The 17,526-nt window shown below is 37.4% G+C and overlaps 1 protein-coding gene across 1 annotated transcript in view; it reads right to left on the reverse strand.

The window, feature by feature from the left end:
* The window catches only part of ERGIC1 (endoplasmic reticulum-golgi intermediate compartment 1), an 84,791-nt gene that overhangs the window by 43,191 nt on the left and 24,074 nt on the right, over positions 1–17,526 (reverse strand). The window contains exons 3-4 of the mRNA XM_058169435.1: positions 17,218–17,279; positions 5,574–5,646 (exon numbers count right to left, since the gene is read on the reverse strand). Of these exons, the coding sequence (XP_058025418.1) occupies positions 5,574–5,646; positions 17,218–17,279 (135 nt within the window). The remainder of the gene's footprint in view (positions 1–5,573; positions 5,647–17,217; positions 17,280–17,526) is intronic.

A 17,526-nucleotide genomic window follows, 5' to 3' on the forward strand; every position in this document is an offset into this window, starting at 1 on the left:
ATCTGAAAGAAGAAAATGTCTTTGAAAATCAGAAAACACAGTCAAAGTTGCTTCTATTTATTTCAGCCATCATCAAATCCCAACACAAGCAGGATCTCTCAGTGACTTGATGCCACAATCTATTCATTCAAATGCTCTTTTCAAGGGAAAGTCATCCATGCTTAATACCCAAAGAATTATGTGTCATGGGTAACACTGTGAGTTAATCATGATCTAGGCCGGATGCCAGTGAGTAATTCATAACCCAGGCTTGATTTGTTCACCTTAAGTGTCACTAATTAAAGCTGATTTTTGCTTTGTAAAAAGAGAACTTGAAGGAGGAAGTTCATTTGCTACTGACTGGAAAAATTATCTCTATGATTTTATTTTATCAAAAAGTTGCAAATAATTAATTACAATATGAACAACACAGGAAACAGCTTTTATTTTATTTATTCATTCATTTAAGGCGTGCAGCTGAATTCAAAGCTTAAGAGGAACAGGTGACAAACCAATTCAAAATTTTGCCATATATCCAAAGCAATTTAGTTTTTAGCAACAATTTGGAGACCAATTCTAAAACCACAGTGTGATCAACACACTCAAGTAAGAAAAACAAAATTAAAACTTCTACTAGGAAGAAGTTTTAATCCTTACTGCACAGTACCCGGTTGGAGAAAATTGTCTGTCTTACTATAATATAAATATGTCAGTGATTTAATATTATCTTCTGTAAACAATAATATAGCATATCCCTTATTGAATAATCAGGAAACGTGCTTACAACTATTAGGGCTTTACACATAAAATGGGGGGGGGGAATCTGAATATGAACACTATTTTTTCCATTAGATCGCTGCAAGTAGCTGGAATGAAAAATGTACATGTTTTATATTTTGATAACTGTAAAATTTATTTTTATCATAAACTATGCATATTCTATTCCAATTTTTCCTGATCGAGCAATATTTTTCTCTGATCCTAATTTTTTCAAAATCAAATAGTTCCAAACTGTAGCTTGACATTTTTCCATTATAGGTTTTCTTAATTATCCAAATTTAGCAACACCAAATTAATAATACAGCAAAATAGTTGTCTTTGCCAACAGGACTATTTATATCTCTGAAATGCTGAATTACAACATCCTCTCAATTTATTTACTCTCAAGAGAAAAACAAATGCTATTTTATATTTAACCTTATCCCTTGAATCCAGAAGGGATAATTTTATTCCCTGGGTGTCTCACTCAGTTTTAAAAATAACGGAGCTAATTTCCTATGTTGCTATATTTATTAGTCTATGGTGGCAAAAAAAAATCTGAAGTCTGATAGCACCTTTTCCAATTGCAGAGACTGGCTAGACTGATGGAGATTTATACCGAGATGAAATGTGGAGAGAAAGAGGGGAGGTATAATTCTAAGATTACATGCCAATAAGGAAGTTCTAATCCGCTGATTAGTGAACCCACGACTTCAAGAATTCTAAATTTGATCAGACAGGTGACATACTACATTTTAGTCAAAATCAAGCAACTGAGGAAGCTGTTCTAACATAGTCTTACTTTCTATGGGAAGGAACAACTCAGATGTTAATGCTGAATGATTGCTTATTACGCAATAGTAGCTTTTTTACACAGATAGCCCTCAATTTATTCAACATACAATGGTTGATTAAGATAGCACTGAATGGATCCAAGTTAAGACATCACTGAAAAAAATGATTTATGACCCTCCTCAAAGTTATGATTGTCACATCAACCCCATAGTCACATGATCATAATTTGGTGCTTGGCAACCGCCATGATGGTTGCAGCATCTTGCAATCAAATGATTGCCAATTTGCAATCTTCCCTGTCGGCTTCTGACAATCAAAGTCAACAGGGAAGCTGGCAGGGAAAGTCATAAATTGCAATCACAAGTCTCACTTAATAACCCCAGTGATTCACTTAATGGCAGCAGCAAAAAGATTGTAAAATCGGATGCCACACTTAATTACCCTGTGGCTTAACTATGAATTTCTGGCCCCAATTGTGGCTAAGTTGAGGGTTACCTGTATCTTATTATAAAAATTGTTTCTAAAATTCCATTGATAGAAAAAATGGAGAGATTATGGTGACATATGCACTTCTTCATTTTTGCATTCCAACTATTTTTATACTTGTATGTGGCCTTTTTCAAGAAATTAATACCAGCAATTATATAAAAACACTAGCTGAATACCCTTGCTCCACTACAAAATCATGTGATCGGGCTTGATAAATCGACACTTACAGCTTGAAAATTAATGAGTATTTACGATTAGCCTGTCCTATCCCCCTTCTCTCCCTCAGCCTTGCCCCACAGAAGCCTCCCCATCTTATCCCACTTCTCTCCCTCAGCTTTGCCCCACAGAAACCTACCCATCCTATCCCCTTCTCTCCCTCAGCCTTGCCTCATAGAAGCCTCCCCTATCCTATCCCTGCTTGCTGCTGTGAAAGTAAAACTGAAACTCCTCTCCTCTGCTTGTGTTTTGCATTTGGAACTCCTCTCCTCTGCTTGTGTTTTGCAATTTCTTTTCAGATGGGGAGGGGAAGTAGAACTCCTTAGCATCAGAGTGTGTTAATAATAATATAGGAAATACTAATGCTCTGATGGTCATTTCGAAAAATCCTTTCTTAGTGAGCACCAAGAAGCCAAGAGGAACATACGTGGCAAATTTCAAGTTGTAGCCTTTACGGTTCTGGAGATCTTGTGATGATGCATGAGTGGTATTTCACTTTTATATATATAGATACATATGCATAGTGGAAGTGAATAGTCCTTCTTTCCCTCTTGCTGATGAAATTTCACACTGTACTCTTACATGCTCTTCACTTTGTCAAAATTGGTGCAGTCATTGGTAGGGAAGCTACAGTGTCTGTCTGTCTGCCTGCCTCTTTCTCTCTTTCTCTCTTTCTCCCTTTCTTTGTGCATGTGTGATTGTGAAATAGGAATTGTTTTAAGTATAAAATGTAAATAGCTTGTACGGAAATTATATGTTAAGCTTTGAAACATTACCAATTAAAATATATACACTATCATTAAGCTCAGCTAAGGTGCTGAGCTTGTCGATCGAAAGGTCGGCAGTTCAGTGGTTCAAATCCCTAGTGCTGTGTAATGGGGTGAGCTCCCATTACTTGTCCCAACTTCTGCCAACCTAGCAGTTCGAAAACATGTAAAAAATGCAAGTAGAAAAAATAGGGATCACCTTTGGTGAGAAGGTAACAGTATTCTGTGCACCTTTGATGTTTAGTCATGCCGGCCACATGACCATGAAGAAGTCTTTGAACAATGCTGGCTTTTTGGCTTTGAAATGGAGATGAGCACCACCCACTAGTCGGGAACAACTAGCACATATGTGCGAGGGGAACCTTTACTTTTATCATTAAATAAAATATACTTTTCCCAATTATGTAACACAATGCTCAAATTATCAGGTAACCATGTGAGGAATTCACAGATGTTTCACTTACTTTCATTACTGTCAATTAAAAGAGCTCCTTTCTTTTCTTATGCATAACTCAAACCTGGGCACTGTCATTCATGACCTTGTAGCTTTAACTCTTAATAGGTGGTTTGAACCATTTGGTAGAGATCTCATTTTGCTTTGTGGAACCTCCAAAGAGGCTGATTTGACTCCTCATTTTCAAACTCCAATGTACATCCAAATTTACTCACTACCCACTGATCAACGTAGAAAGAAAAAGTCTCTCACTAGGTTATTGAAGCATTTGGAATAAAATTCTATTATTTCATTTCATGTAAAGTCAACCTCAAGCCAACATAGCCACATTGCTTTATGGCAACAATATGAAAGTGATTTCCCGTTGCCTTCTTCTGAAATATTTCTCAACTTTCTATTCAAGTTTATAGCCTAAATGTTTCTTGGTGACCTTAATCCAAACCCCTTATCAAGCGCAACACAAGTTAGCCTTTTGGACATCAGTCAAGGTAGACTATGTCCTGACACCGGCAATAGACATTATTTCAGCTCTGTGGCCTTAGAATCTGCCCTTGGAAGAAGATCAGCAGTGGTATTGATTTTAAAAGGAAACAGGGAAACCCTAAACAGCCCATCAACTATGTAATAGCTTATGGCCGAGTTCTCTTATGATTTTTCCTTCCAATCCCTTTGCTTTCTCTCTTGTAAGCCTGAGTCTCTCTTGTTTTTATCATTATGGCATTTTTTTTGCAATGAAGAGTACAGTGGTTTTAGACAAAGAAACAAATAGAAGAACACCAACCAGACACAGGAAAAATACTTGCGAATTTGCAATATGTCAATATAAAAAGTACAGTGTAGATCTGCTTGTTCCCAGATTCTGTCAGACTCCACAAGCACAATTTAACTACTATCTCTAGAAATTAGCTAACAACAGAATCTTCAATTCCTGAATAGAGTTACATCAAAGTTGTATTTGTAAATATTGTAAAGATCAATTACTACAGAATATGAGAATCTGTGTGTGTGTGTGTGTGTGTGTGTCTACATGCAAATGTGCAAATGTAAAAGAGAATACGAACTATGTCTCCAGAGTTTAAAATTTATCAAATTTATATAATCATGAGAGGGAAGAGGTCACATGGGCACGATTGAATCAAAGCATTAGCCACCCTCTCAAGGTGGGCTTTATCTGGCCCAGTCACAATAATATTTTTTTTCCTGATTTTCCCCCAAACAGGAATCTGAAGAACACCTGCACTATGTTAAGAACATGAACTTGTCGACTCCGAGACTCTTTGCTTCCCACTTGGTCATTCTAAGTTCTTCCACTCCCCTACGAAACTGATTAAACTCTGGGATGTTGTCTAGCTTGTTCAGCCCAATTTGTGCAAAGCAGCTGTTATCTTGCTCTGCTGTACCTTCAAGAACAGCAAGAGAAGCACCAGCGCAACAAGCTTTCTGCATTGTGGTGAGAGTGCTTTTCAGAGGAATTCTACCTTGCCCTTAGAAGTAATTGGGTTAATTCAAAACTGCAAGGCTAAAATGAGAATTATTTGTTTGCTGATTGAAAGAAGGTAGTTAGGGAGGCTGGTCAGGAGGCTGGAAAGGGAGTAAGTGGGGAGGGGGAAATGTTTTGGTATCAGGATGAAGACAGACAAGACCCAGTATTAGAAGCATGCTTTCAGAAACACACATATATAGGTAGCCCTCGACTTATGACCGCAATGGAGCCCAAAATTTATGTTGCCAAGTGAGAAATTTGCCCCATTTATGACCTTGCCACATTCATGCAAGTGAATCACTGCAGTTGTTAAATTAGTAACACCGTTGTTAAGTGAATGAAGACTGCAACCATCATAAATATGAACCACTTGTTAAGCATCCAAATGTAAATCACATGACCATGGGGATGCTGCAATGGTCATAAGTGTGAAAAATGGTCATAAGTCACTTTTTTCAGTGCCACTGTAATTGTGAATGGTCACTAAATGAATTGTTGTAAATCGAGGACTTACAACAATTATGTATTATGTGTAGGCAGCCCTTCTTTCCATGCAAAACCTTACTATCAGATAAGAAAATTATATACTTTTTGAAAATGAGAGGTGCCAAGAAAAAAGACTTGTACTTACATTTCAGTGGCTATGAATCCAGTAAGCTCAGACAGGAATAGAAACAATATGAAGAAACAGCAGCAAACAGAGACTGGAAAAGAAATGGGTAAATAAAAGTTAAATTCATTCCTCCCTCAAAAGTTCACCCCCCAACCAGCTTGATTCCATAACGGCAATGTTATCACTCAGTTGCCTGGATGCTACTTAATTTTCCTTAAAAATACATCCTGATTCTTCTAACTTTGATCTCGATTTGCTTTCTGTATTTTTTTTTTATTTTTTTTTGTTTACATTTATACCCCGCCCTTCTCCGAAGACTCAGGGCGGCTTACAGTGTATAAGGCAATAGTCTCATTCTATTTGTATATTTTTACAAAGTCAACTTATTGCCCCCCCAACAATCTGGGTCCTCATTTTACCTACCTTATAAAGGATGGAAGGCTGAGTCAACCTTGGGCCGGGCTCGAACCTGCAGTAATTGCAGGCTACTGTGTTCTTAATAACAGGCTTTTACCAGCGTGAGCTAAACCGGCCCTTTTAAATATTTAAATATTTAAATATTTTTTTTATTTTTTTATTTGCATTTATATCCCGCCCTTCTCCGAAGACTCAGGGCGGCTTACACTATGTTAGCAATAGTCTTCATCCTATTTAACATAACATAACATAACATCAGAGTTGGAAGGGACCTTGGAGGCCTTCTAGTCCAATCCCCTGCCCAGGCAGGAAACCCTACACCATCTCAGTCAGATGGTTATCCAACATTTTCTTAAAAATTTCCAGTGTTGGAGCATTCACAACTTCTGAAGGCAAGTCGTTCCACTTATTAATTGTTCTAACTGTCAGGAAATTTCTCCTTAGTTCTAAGTTGCTTCTTTCTTTGATCAGTTTCCACCCATTGCTTCTTGTTCTACCCTCAGGTGCTTTGGAGAACAGCCCGACTCCCTCTTCTTTGTGGCAACCCCTGAGATATTGGAACACAGCTATCATGTCTCCCCTAGTCCTTCTTTTTGTTAAACTAGACATACCCAGTTCCTGCAACCGTTCTTCATGTTTTATCCTCCAGTCCCCTAATCATCTTTGTTGCTCTGCACTCTTTCTAGAGTCTCAACATCTTTTTTACATCGTGGCGACCAAAACTGGATGCAATATTCCAAGTGTGGCCTTACCAAGGCATTACTAAGTACTAACACTTCATGTGATCTTGATTCTATCCCTCTGTTTATGCAGCCCAGAACTGTGTTGGCTTTTTTAACAGCTGCTGCACACTGCTGGCTCATATCTAAATGGTTGTCCACTAGGACTCCAAGATCCCTCTCACAGGTACTACTATTGAGCAAGGTACCACATATACGGTACTGGTGCATTTTGTTTTTTTGGCCTAAATGTAGAACCTTACTTTTTTTACTGTTGAATTTCATTTTGTTAGATATCGCCCAATGTTCAAGTCTGTCAAGATCTTTCTCTAACTTGAGCCTATCTTCTGGAGTGTTGGCTATTCCTGCCAGCTTGGTGTCATCTGCAAATTTGATGAGTTCCCCATCTATCCCCTCGTCCAAGTCATTGATGAAGATGTTGAAGAGTACTGGGCCTAAAACAGAGCCTTGGGGTACTCCACTGCATACTTCCCTCCATGTGGATGTAGTTCCGTTGAGGACTACATGTTGAGTGCGGTTGGTCAGCCAGTTACAAATCCATCTGGTGGTGGTGCTGTCTAACCCACATTTTTCTACTTTATCTAGTAATAGGTTATGGTCTACTTTATCAAATGCTTTACTGAAGTCCAAGTAAATTATATCGACAGCATTCCTCTGGTCTACTAATTTTGTCATTTTGTCAAAGAATGCGATAAGATTAGTCTGGCATGATCTGTTTTTGACAAACCCATGTTGGCTTTTGGTTATTACTTTGTTTGCTTCTAGGTGTTCGGTGATTCGTTGCTTGATTATCTTTTTCCAGAATCTTCCCCGGTATTGAGGTCAGACTGATAGGTCTGTAGTTTCCTGGATCTGTTTTTTTTCCTTTTTTGAAGATGGGAACTACATCAGCTCTTTTCCAGTCCTCTGGCAGCTCCCCTGTGCTCCAGGATCTTTGAAAGATATAGTTCAGTGGTTCTGAGATCACGTCTGCCAGTTCCTTCAGAACCTTGGGGTGTAATCCATCCGGTCCTGGTGATTTGAACTCGTCTACGGTAGACAGGTGTTCACTTACCATTTTCTTCCCTATTTTAACTTGTGTTTCTAATCTGTTTTTTGTAGTGCTGTTTTTGATAGGTTGGATTGTTTTTTCCTTTTGTGTAAAGACATTTGTATATTTGTATATGTATATACAAAGTCAACTTATTGTCCACAACAATCTGGGTCCTCATTTTACCTACCTTATAAAGGATGGAAGGCTGAGTCAACCTTGGGCCTGGTGGGACTAGAACCTGCAGTAATTGCAGGCAGCTGTGTTAATAACAGAATGTCTTACCAGTCTGAGCCACAGACTGCTTTGCTGTATGGAAATGCTTCCCCAAACTCCAATATATGGTATATAAAAATCAAAATTAAAATTCTTTCACACCTCCTAGACCTAGTCAGTCCCAAAGGCTGACAGAAATCGCTTGTCCTTCCAGTATAGTTAGGTATTAAAAGCAATGTATCAGGGGTCTTAAGTTGGCTGCATGGAAAATACACTCTCAGGTAATTTAGAACTACGTTCTGGCACCCAAAGAAAAATGAATAAAAAGCCCTTTTTTTGAACATTGTAGTATAAACATTGGTTTAAAATAGTATGTTATATAAACAGGTTGAAAATGGATTATCATCAGGATAATAAAAGTCAGATGCTTAATCCATGAAATCAGCACTAAGACATATTAACTCTGAGATGTTCTTAACTATTCATCTTTCTTCATCCTAGATGTTCTTAACATGAATCAAGAGATATTCCATTTTTCCTTCTACCCACCCTGTATAATGTAAAGGTTGAAATAAAACAGAAAATATGATTCTAAGTCAGAAGAAACCTAAAGCCAAATTCAATTACTACCAATATTTTCTGTCTACTGCAATTGTCTTACCTACTTCTTCTTTTATAATTCCTAATATCTCAAAAAAACAGAACTTTCTCCATTAGAAGACTTTTTATTTCTAACCAATCTTATTTTCTGTTTGAAAAGGCTAAACCAAAAGTGCTTATTATTTCTTAATTTATTAAACAAATGTATATGACCATCACCACTATGCAAATGCCAGAAAAACACAAAAAATGGGACACAGAGGACGCAACGTAGTGGAGGTATACAACCACCCCCAAAAGGGCGAGAGAGAAATAACCTGTTATGAGGGAGATAACCGCACTCTTCCAGGTAATTTTTGCCAATTTCTTTTGCTTCCTATTGCTGCAGCTGACTCATTAGAAAAATTTCTTTGCTGCAAAAGGAATAATTTCATTTTGTATAGATATTTACATCAAAATTATCCCAAGATGGTTTCCGTTAACATCATTAAAAAATAACAAAATAATAATACCGATCAGCCAGATGAAGGCAAAATAGTACAGGAACTAGTTGGTATTTATAATAATTAACATATCCAAATTGTTAATAAAAAGTCTAGAGAAATAAAAATATTTTTTTTTGCTGATTCCTAAGGGGTAACATGGAAATGCAACATAGCTCCTTTGGTGAGTGAATTCCAGAAATGAGACACCATTGCTATTTCAGTGGTGGACAAAGTAAGAAGAAAGGCTTGGAAGATGGACATGGTGATAGGAAATCAGTTCTGAAAATATATAAACCAAAGGAATAGCCCTGCTGTTCAGATGTATAACCCATGCATTTTTCTGTGGGCATCAAGATGACTAATGGAGGCAAGACATGAGAACAAACACTTTTTTCTAATTCATGTTCTCTATCAATTGGAATTGGGAGACATGTATACTCCTTAGATGTTGAAACAAACATGTAAGACTTTGATAGAGGATATTGACTGATTGCCTATTGATACCAGCTTTTGAACTTCAATGGAAACACTGTGATTCTAAGCCAACTTTGATTAAGTTTACATGCGTTATTATTTATTTATTTTCACATTTCTGAACCACTTATCTCCCTCAAAGAGGGACTGAGCGGTGTACAATAAAACATCAAAATATATAAAATTAAAACGTTAGAATTACAATTTCAAAAGGAAGCAGGAATAGTAAAACTCTGTGAAGAATTATGAAAAGTTGTTTAAAAATACGAAGGAAAGGTTCTCATGGCACCAACTGGTCCCACAATTCCATGCTCCTTTAGGTTCTCTATTCAAAGCCCCTAAACTATGTTTTTTCAGAAAGCCAGGAGAGTGGTGGCGTGTCTCACCTCCAGGGACAGAATATTGCATGGGGCAGGGACAATGGCAGAGAAGGCTGTCTTCCTAGACTCCACCAGTCAGATTTCTTTAACTGTTGGGGTTTGCAACCTACAGGCCAATGTTGACACTATGCAACGGGAGGAGGGGATTTCTTGCACATTAGTTGCCTCAGCAGCTAATTAAGCTTTAGGTGCTACTTTTCCCACAAAATATTAAAAGATGAGACTAGATTCATTCGCTACATCACAGTTTTTCTCAAATTAGTATTAAGCAGATCACTACAATTTTCCTTTAATTGTACCTGTCTACACTTGGATTTAATAAACATTTTTGTTGAGAAAAAAGCTAAAAATTATGGGTTTCTTACCAGCATTAGTATTCTATTAAACATCTCTCTCTATAGCCAGTTTGATGTATGGTTAAGGCACCAGTCTAGAAACCAGGACGCTGTGAGTTCTAGTTCTAGTTTAGGCATGAAAGTCTGCTTGTTGACTTTGGACCAATCACTCTCTTTCTCAGCCCAACTCACCTTACAGGGTTGTTGTTGTAGTGAAAATAAGAGGAGGAGAGACCATTAAGATGTTCACTGCCTTGAGCTACTATTATGGTGGCACTGCCTTGAGCTATTGTTATGGTGGGATGAACAAAATATTTTAAAAAAATACCTCCATGAGTTTCACAGTCACAGTGTTGAGTGTTCATAGTGTTCAACAATAACTGTGAATGAAGGAAGCAGACTCAAATGAAAGCAATGAGGGTGTGGCAAAATCTGTATGCATTAGTCTAAGACAGTGAAAGAGGCAGAGCTGATATTTATTGATGAATTAAAGCAAACATTCTCCACATCTTGACTCCATTCTGAATCACCATGGACTAGGCAAAGAAGAAATGCTTCAAGCCACAGTATTGAGGGAGGGGAACATCTAAGCACCATGTGACTTTATTCATTCTTCAGACACAATGCCAGGACATTCCAATATCCATCTTCATCACCACAAAGTCTTGCCGTTGAAATGTTCTATGTATTGTAGCATCCCTTTTTTAGTCATTATGGAACACTTGTCTAAAAAAATTAAATTAAAATTTCTGCCAATCAAGAAAGGAGAACAATTCTAAATGAGCTATGCATCAACTGTGTCTACTATGCATTTACTCAACAGTTATTAGATACCAGAAGCCAGTTGCTGAGCTCACTTTGCATAGCCACTTGTCCATATTCTTCGCCCATCCTGGGAAGGACTCTTATTATTTTAAATCTTACTGTTCCACCAGCATGCCTAATTGTAATTCCAGAATTGTAATTGTAATTCCAACATAGTACATCTATGTTGTACTCCTGTTGTAAGACTATATCATGCATTCCATGATAGGGCTATGATAGGGGATTTTTAAGTGCGTGAAATTCAAAAGTCTCTTTAGCAAATGTTGGCAATAATTGTCATACAAAATAGGTGTCAGGGTAGTACCTGTACAGCTTGTGGCCACTCTGTTGTTGGGTAGGCTTATTGAGATACACCAAAATACAGTAAATAAAATAGCTGTGGGAATTCCAATCTTCCTTGTGTGCAGAGTATTTGTGAATACAGAGCAAGCCCTGGGTCAACTCTCCATGCACAGAGGAAGACTCTTGGATCACTTATTTCACAGTATGACATGCATGGAACTGGAGAGGCATGTTTCTAATGTCTATTTATTGGGTGCTTTGAGTTGCATGACCTCTTGGTTCAGGCAGGAACCACTTTTAGATCAATTGTTCTACCTACTCATTAGAAAAAAAATTAATTGGAATTAACTGGAAGCACATTTGTAATTGTTACAGCCACAGCCAAGACTTTTTAATAAACCTGAGATGAGAAAGAGTAATGGGTGTTACATATTCTATAAATTTCAACTTAAGTTGAAATCATACCATTTAAACCAAGAAAAACCATGACATTTGAGTTACAGTCTAGTAACTTAATAATTCTCACAAGCCATTCATTCATAAATACTAGGAAATATAATGGTCAGAATATAACATTTTTTGAAATGAGTGAATGAATGCCTCTTCCAGGAAATAAATGCCTGACAAAGTATGTAACTCTTCCACAAATTATTCTATGGGAAAACAATTTGGAACTAACACCCCTTTACAAGAGTCCAGTTGAATAGGATCAAAGTGTGAGACTTCTTGCAGCCAGAGAATGACTGTGCCCATATTATAGATGATTTAAAGAAATCAGGATGTTATCAAACTTGAGGCAGAAATGAAGGAAAGAAAGGAAGAAAAATTGTTTTATATTTGAAAAACCACCCAAAAAAGGGAAAAGGCATATGGAGACACTCTGCTAAGAATGTATCCATATACCTGAATGAAGGCACATATTGTTTCAAGCTGATTAGAAAGAGCATTAGCTTGCACAAACTGATTTATCAGGATCTTCTCACACCTACCACAGATTAGAAAGAGTAGAATGACAGCCCTTGACCCAGCATTAAAAAAATAAAAATACAGATGCCATGTCAAGGAAATTTAGCCAAATCTTAGGTAATAATACAAGAATTTGCTTGATTCCATGAATAGTCATTTTGTACCCACTGATTGTTCTTGCTGTACCTGTTCTCTTACTTTTTAATATAATTTCATTAATTATTATTTATATATTTAATAAAATTATTCAACGTAATTTCATTATACCAACATGTACACCCACTTATTTTTATTAGTTTATTTTATTTACGGTATTAGGTTTATGTGCCAGTTCTTTTTCGCAGAACTATACTCCCAATATCGTCCTTTGTTCCTGCTTTTGTTTGGCATGCTATTTCACATCCTGGAAAATCCTTAAACTATCTTTCCTTAAACAGAAGTCATGTGTTTTAATAAACATATTTTTATATTTTTAAAAAACCTAGATGCAAAGGGGTAATTTTAGCCCCCCAGAATGCTAAGGGAATGGAGTCAACTGCTTGAAACAATGAAGCACAATAACCTAAAGCAAAGAAGAGCCGAGTTCAGCTTCTTTCTGATGTAAGGAACAGGCTTCCCTTTCCCAACCTATAAATAAACACAACTATTTTTATGAACAAGAAAGTTAGCTATATAAATATTTATGTCAAATGTGTAAGATGGAACTGTAACATCCAGAACTCTCAATCAGTAATGCAGGCTGAGACTCCTAGGAGCTTTCTTTCTCCTTCCTTCCTTCCTTCCCCTCCCTCCCTCCCTCCTCCCTCCCTCTTATTCTATCATTATCTTCCTTTCTCCTCCTTCAGACTCATGCCAGCTTCCCAATTTACTTTGTTTATAGGACAGAAGTCATTGGGGAAGCCAACAGGAAGTTGCAAGTCCAGCAGGCAGGTAAATGGCTGCTGCTGGGTAGGGAGAGAGTGAGGGGTTTTTTGCAGTGGTGAAATCCAAATTTTTTTTACTACCGGTTCTGCGACCGTGGCTTGGTGGGCGTGGCAGGGGAAGGATACTGCAAAATTTCCATTCCCCCCTACTCCAGGGGGAGGATACTGCAAAATCTCCATTCCCAACCCACTCTGGGGCCAGCCAGAGGTAGTATTTGCCAGTTCTCCAAACTACTCAAAATTTCCGCTACCGGTTCTCCAGAACCTGTCATAACCTGCTGGATTTCACCCGTTTGTGGGGTTCAGGTGAAAAATAGTACAAGAGGTGCATGAGAGGTGTCATAACACTTGGGAAGGGTACCTGGAGATGCATGAGAGGTGCTATGCAGTTTGGGTAAGGGGCTCATGATGGGCGCAGGTCAAGAAATGTAGGGGGTTGCAGAGGTGCCATGCCATTCAGGGATGGCCTGTGGGAGAGTGGCATGGGTTGGAATAGTGTCTGGAAATGCTTAAAAGTACATAAGAAGTATCTTATGTGGATAGCGCATGGGGGGGGGATGGCAGCATGGATCAGGAAGGGTGACTCTTCCCCCACATCGGTGAGGGAAGACACACAGAAGAGAAGGATGTGTGGGTTGCATATGAGGTGCTGCACAGGTCAGAGAAGGCATGCAGGGATCAATGCAGATCAGGGAGGGTTTGTAGTAGTATGCAAGGAGTGCTGCGTGAGTCGGGAAAGCATGCGCGGAGGGGTGGCATGGGCCAGAAAGAGTGCATGAGGGTTCCTTCCTCCTCCCTTCCCTTTTCCCTTTCCAGCAGGGAGGTAAATGGCTGCTGCTGTAATGGAATGAGACATTATAAGTCTGACTGAGAAACTGTCACAGAACACTGAAAATGAAGACCACATGGCTGTAGCAGCAGCCAGTACCACTGAAACAGCCACAACTTTCCAAATTTCATTCCCTCAGGAGTCTTGGGTTCCAGATTTTGGACACATTCTGTAAATTAGCCCATTTGAAGTACCTTGGTTTAAAAACAGTTGCCCTCTGATGCATTCTTTTTGCCCTGTTCAAAAGTCATGACAGTCAGCTTCAGTGATCTAATTGGTGGCAATGGATCAACCATAATAGATCAGGGATTTCCAAGGGTATAATGTTTATCCTGTATGTAACAACTAACTCGCAAGATTAGTTTTTCTCGCCAAGTACATGTATACATCCGAACTACACAGTGTTGTTTCTCTGGGTCATATAATATAAGTGGGTATATGCATAATTTTGTATTTATTTTGTCATGTTTATGTAGTGTATATTGGAGGTGGTGACCCTTTGAGAGCTATAAATCAATAGGAAGAAAGGAAATCCACGCAAAATATATGTATGATACTTTATTATGAAGAAAAACTATGCTAATTAACAGCATATTGCATATTTGGATGTCAAGAAGCACTATATCAATAACAGAATCCCTGAATTCATTTTCTGGACATGGTTTCTGGCACCATCTAACCCAACTAACTATAATGGAACTTGGAGATCCTGATTCTATACTCCTGCACTCCACCCCAAAACATAAGGGAGGAGAAGCTTAAATAAAGATTGCCCCAATGGTGCACAGAAGGGTTTGGGCACCTAAAGTAATACCAAATTTTACAATAAATTATATTTTAAAAGTAAATTGATCCAATTAGCTTTATTATGAAAGTATTATGAATATAAACCATGAACACTTCATAAATCACACTTTTTCCATTTGTATCTAGAATCCTCTGTCCTCAAAGCTTTGCAATATTTTTGCACAATGTGGTCATGCATATATATATACAGTTCATCCAAAAGACCCAGGGATTGACAGAGCAGCTGTTTGAAGTGCTTTCCTGTCAATATGTCATTTAGTTTGTGCCACTGGGATATTAGCTATCATATGCCACAGCATATGTCACTGCAACCTTATCCAAACATGGGCAGTTCGACACAATGATACATAGTATGTTTGGAACAGCTATTGCTAGGCACTTTACAGTACAATCCAAAACCAAGAATACATTCATCAGCTGACATAAATTGATTTAATGCACCTTATTTTTAGAAAGGATATTTAATAAAGTACTTGAAAGATTTGAAAGGTTATGTAAATGTTGTTCAAGCCAAGAACTGTAGATTTAGATCACCTTTTTAACGAATAGCTCCACATCTTCAGACAAACGATGACAAAGGTATGTAGCTATAATTCATTGATACAGGTAAGCCAAGATTTTTCTGTGAAACCTTGAATGATCCACTGCCTGGCAAGACAGTAGACAATGAAAATATAGTAGACTTACTATATTGAGTAGTGTTACAGTACGCTACAGTACTGTAACGCTACTCAATATACAGTACATCTATATGCAAAAAATATATGTTCTAACAAAAGACAAGTAAGAAGGATTTTTTTTAAGGACAGGATAAGACAATTACATTTTAGATTGTTAAGGCTTCAAATATTTAATAGGAAAATACATTTAATGCCAACAACTGACAACAGATAGAACAACCAGCCTTAGAACTGGCAATGAAAAGTGGTGGATAGCTTCTGCCTTTTAGTCTCAATCATGAACTATAAAGGAACAAGCAGTCAAGAAATAGTACACCATAGTTTAGCACTTGGTAGAGCAGCCATAAAGGCCTTGGAAAAGATAATTCTTTATGTCTAATATTGCATTTGTCTATTATTGCATACTTTCCTGTTCCTTTATTTGCCTGACTACTTCACATTAATCACATATCACCTTCATTATTTTCTGTTATTATTTATTATAATAATAAATAATAATTATTAAGTTAAGATATTAAGTTATCTTAATTTACTGCACCTGTGTATGGTTTGCTAATTGCACAGTGGCAGATAGGACAGCACTCCAGAGGGTTAATTTCATTGCCCAGAGGATCATTGGTTGGCCTCTCCCCTCTTTGGAAGAGCTTTATAACTCCCGCTGCCTTAAGAAAGTTCAAAACATTCTTAAAGATCCATCTCATCCTGGGCACCCCTTTTTTGAACTATTACCATCTGGCAGTCAGTACAGGATAATAAAAACAAGGACAAATAGGCTGAAAAACAGCTTCTATCCCAGACAGTAACTAGATTGAATTCTACTGTATAGTGCAATGTTAATGCAGTATCAGCGGTTTTCAATTCAATTGCATAGAATGCGAAGGATGTGTGTTTTTGTTTTATTTTTTATTGTTTTCTTATGTATGATGTACACTGAAGATGGCATTTAATTTCGAGATGCAATGACAATAAAGTAAACTTAAACTTATGTCCCTGTTTCTTTTCTTTTTTTTTTACTATATGCAATAATCTTAAACATTATTTTCCTAAGAAATTCAATTTCTTTGCTTTTACTCATGTTCCTAATTCTCACTTCCATATAAGAATGTGGGCATAAGAATGCTGTTATACATAGCCAATTTCTATTCTTCCAATCAACATGTATTCCTTGCAGCAGATCCCATACTATCTTGTACCTATTAATATGCAATAATAGACAAATGCAATATTAGACATAAAAAATGATCCTGATGTGTGTCTATTCTATGCAATGATAGTATTGGTATTAAAACCCCAAATAATAATTAAAAAATCACCCTCAAATTATGCTATATGGCAACAAGAAAGATAAAAATAAAGATTCAGCAAAAAATATTCATATTAATTTGCTTGAGAGCAGTCTTCACTTTCATCCTACATCCAAATTGGAGGAAAAAATATGTCAAATATTATCCTTGTGGGAAGATTCAGCAAGAATTCACTTTGAAGGCCAATATGCAATCTGGAGGCTGACAATATTGCTTCAAATTGCCTTCAAGAAGATACAATACAGCACACTATTGCTATATCATCTCACGGTTTTAAATAAATGATCTGAAAAAACTCAAATCCTGCACTGAAACCTGCAAAGAAAAAATACCCCCCACAAAACCCCACATTTAGACACAGGTACTTACTAATTGCTCCTGTAAAGGTTGGCTGAGTAAGGTCCTTTGGCACCTTTCTGTAGATATCAAACCTGAAAAAACATGTAAAAAAAATCCACAAACATTATAAAACAGATGGAACATTTCATGATTCAGCGTTCACAATACTGCAAATATTTCTATTAATAGTTCCAGCATCATAATTATGCTGATAAGTGCTAAAACACTTTTTTGTTCTCTTCTTTAAGTGAACAACAGCATTTTTTAAAAAATTGTGTCTATGGCCGGTCAGGTCTGATGAGAAAGTTAGGAGAAAGCGAGAATGGAGAAAGATTATCT

The sequence above is a fragment of the Ahaetulla prasina genome, chromosome 2, assembly GCF_028640845.1.
Source record: "Ahaetulla prasina isolate Xishuangbanna chromosome 2, ASM2864084v1, whole genome shotgun sequence".
Classification (NCBI taxonomy): domain Eukaryota; kingdom Metazoa; phylum Chordata; class Lepidosauria; order Squamata; family Colubridae; genus Ahaetulla; species Ahaetulla prasina.